This window comes from Cebus imitator, unplaced genomic scaffold (genome assembly GCF_001604975.1).
Source record: "Cebus imitator isolate Cc_AM_T3 unplaced genomic scaffold, Cebus_imitator-1.0 Scaffold579, whole genome shotgun sequence".
In the NCBI taxonomy this organism is placed as follows: domain Eukaryota; kingdom Metazoa; phylum Chordata; class Mammalia; order Primates; family Cebidae; genus Cebus; species Cebus imitator.
In genome coordinates this window covers 999347-1001655 of record NW_016107894.1, presented here as the reverse complement: position 1 = coordinate 1001655, position 2309 = coordinate 999347, and the positions used below count along the sequence as shown (strand labels likewise).

At 46.5% G+C, this 2309-nt stretch overlaps 1 protein-coding gene across 2 annotated transcripts; it reads left to right on the top strand.

Annotated features, from left to right (window-relative positions):
• Positions 1 to 794: 794 nt before the first annotated feature.
• Positions 795 to 2309, top strand: LOC108294436 (RNA-binding motif protein, X chromosome-like). 2 transcript variants are annotated; one of them, XM_037734172.1, is made up of 2 exons: positions 796 to 1186; positions 1488 to 2309. In XM_037734172.1, the coding sequence occupies exons 1-2, from the start codon at positions 947 to 949 to the stop codon at positions 2280 to 2282; spliced, it is 1035 nt and encodes a 344-aa protein (XP_037590100.1). In that variant the 5' UTR covers positions 796 to 946; the 3' UTR covers positions 2283 to 2309. The 2 variants fall into 2 exon arrangements, with proteins under 2 accessions (XP_017371813.1, XP_037590100.1); XM_017516324.2 differs by having other exon boundaries at positions 795 to 2309.

The window sequence follows — 2309 nt, the reverse complement described above, 5'->3', positions numbered from 1 at the left end:
GCGAAGTTCTTGTGTTGTGTTTTTCAGCTCCATTAATTCACTTATATTCCTCTCTAAATTGTGTATTGTTGTTAACATTTCGTCAAGCCTTTCTTCAAAGTACTTAGTTTCTTTGCATTGGGTTAGAACAAGTTATTTTAATTCCCAGAAGTTTCTTATCATCCACTTTTTAAAGCCTGTTTCTGATAATGGAACACAGTCTTTCTGTATCAGGCCTTGTTCTGTTACTGATGAGGAACTGTGATGCCCTGTAGAGGGAGAGGCGTTCTGATTTTGGGTATTCTGAGCCTTTTTAGGCTGGTTTCTTCCCTTCGTTATAGATTTATCCATCTGTGGTCTTTATAATTACCATTTTTATAGTTGGGTTTCTGAATGGACGTCCAACTTGTTGATTCCCGGCGCTAAAATCTGAGCAACCCACTGCGCCGGCCAAAACAGCGGTGCTAAGATTAATGGTGCTTTTACTCTGCACCAAGAACCGCTGCACCAAGGCAGTGGCAAAACGGCCTCGCCGGCCACAACAGTCACGCTGGAGACCCGTGGGGCTCCTCCGCTGGGAATCACCTGGTGCGTGAGCAGCAAAAATTGATCTGAAAGTGTGGCGTCCTCTCGTTCTCTGCGCTTTCAGTGGGAGCTACAATCCCGAGCTGCTAGTGATCAGCCATCTTGGATCTCTCTCCCATTGAAATGCAAAATCTTAAGTGTACATTCACACTATTTCTAGGAGGGGCCATCTTTGTCCCAACTATCTGAGATGTCACCTTTATCATATATAAAATGTACTTGAGTTGCTCGTTGCGCAGTAGTGCTAGCGGCTTCATGTTTCGGTACCCGCACCCGGCAGCCGCTTTTGGTGCTAAGCTGCTAGGAAGCCCCTCTCGGCGAGCTCGTTGGAGCTTGAACCCATTGTCACCCCTCGGACTTACCGACAAAACAAAACAAAAAAATGGTTGAAGCAGATCGCCCAGGAAAGCTCTTCATTGGTGGGCTTAATACGGAAACAAATGAGAAAGCTCTTGAAGCAGTATTTGGCAAATATGGACGAATAGTGGAAGTACTCTTGATGAAAGACCGTGAAACCAACAAATCAAGAGGATTTGCTTTTGTCACCTTTGAAAGCCCAGCAGACGCTAAGGATGCAGCCAGAGACATGAATGGAAAGTCATTAGATGGAAAAGCCATCAAAGTGGAACAAGCCACCAAACCATCATTTGAAAGTGGTAGACGTGGGCCACCTCCACCTCCAAGAAGTAGAGGTCCTCCAAGAGGTCTTAGAGGTGGAAGAGGAGGAAGTGGAGGAACCAGGGGACCTCCCTCACGGGGAGGACACATGGATGACGGTGGATATTCCATGAATTTTAACATGAGTTCTTCCAGGGGACCACTCCCAGTAAAAAGAGGACCACCACCAAGAAGTGGGGGTCCTCCTCCTAAGAGATCTGCACCTTCAGGACCAGTTCGCAGCAGCAGTGGAATGGGAGGAAGAGCTCTGGTATCACGTGGAAGAGATAGTTACGGAGGTCCCCCTCGAAGAGAACTGCTGCCTTCTCGTAGAGATGTTTATTTGTCCCCAAGAGATGATGGGTTTTCTCGTAAAGACAGCTATTGCAGCAGAGATTACCCAAGTTCTCGTGATCCAAGAGATTATGCACCACCACCACGAGATTATACTTCCCGTGACTATGGTCATTCCAGTTCACATGATGACTATCCACCAAGAGGCTATAGCGATAGAGTTGGATATGGTCGTGATCATGACTATTCAGATCATCCAGGTGGAGGTTCCTACAGAGACTCATGTGAGAGTTATGGTAACTCACGTAGTGCTCCACCTACACGAGGGCCCCCGCCATCTTATGGTGGAAGCAGTCGCTATGATGATGACAGCAGCTCACGTGACGGATATGGTGGAAGTCGAGACAGTTACTCAAGCAGCCGAAGTGATCTCTACTCAAGTGGTCGTGATCGGGTTGGCAGACAAGAAAGAGGGCTTCCCCCTTCTATGGAAAGGGGGTACCCTCCTCCACGTGATTCCTACAGCAGTTCAAGCCGCGGAGCACCAAGAGGTGGTGGCCGTGGAGGATGCCGATCTGATAGAGGGGGAGGCAGAAGCAGATACTAGAAACAAACAAAACTTTGGACCAAAATCCCAGTTCAAAGAAACAAACAAAAAGTGGAAACTATTCTGTCATAACTACCCAAGGACTACTAAAAAGAAAAATTGTGTTACCTTTTTTAAATTCCCTGTTAAGTTCCCCTCCATAATTTTTATGTTCTTGTGAGGAAAAAAGTAAAACATGTTTAATATT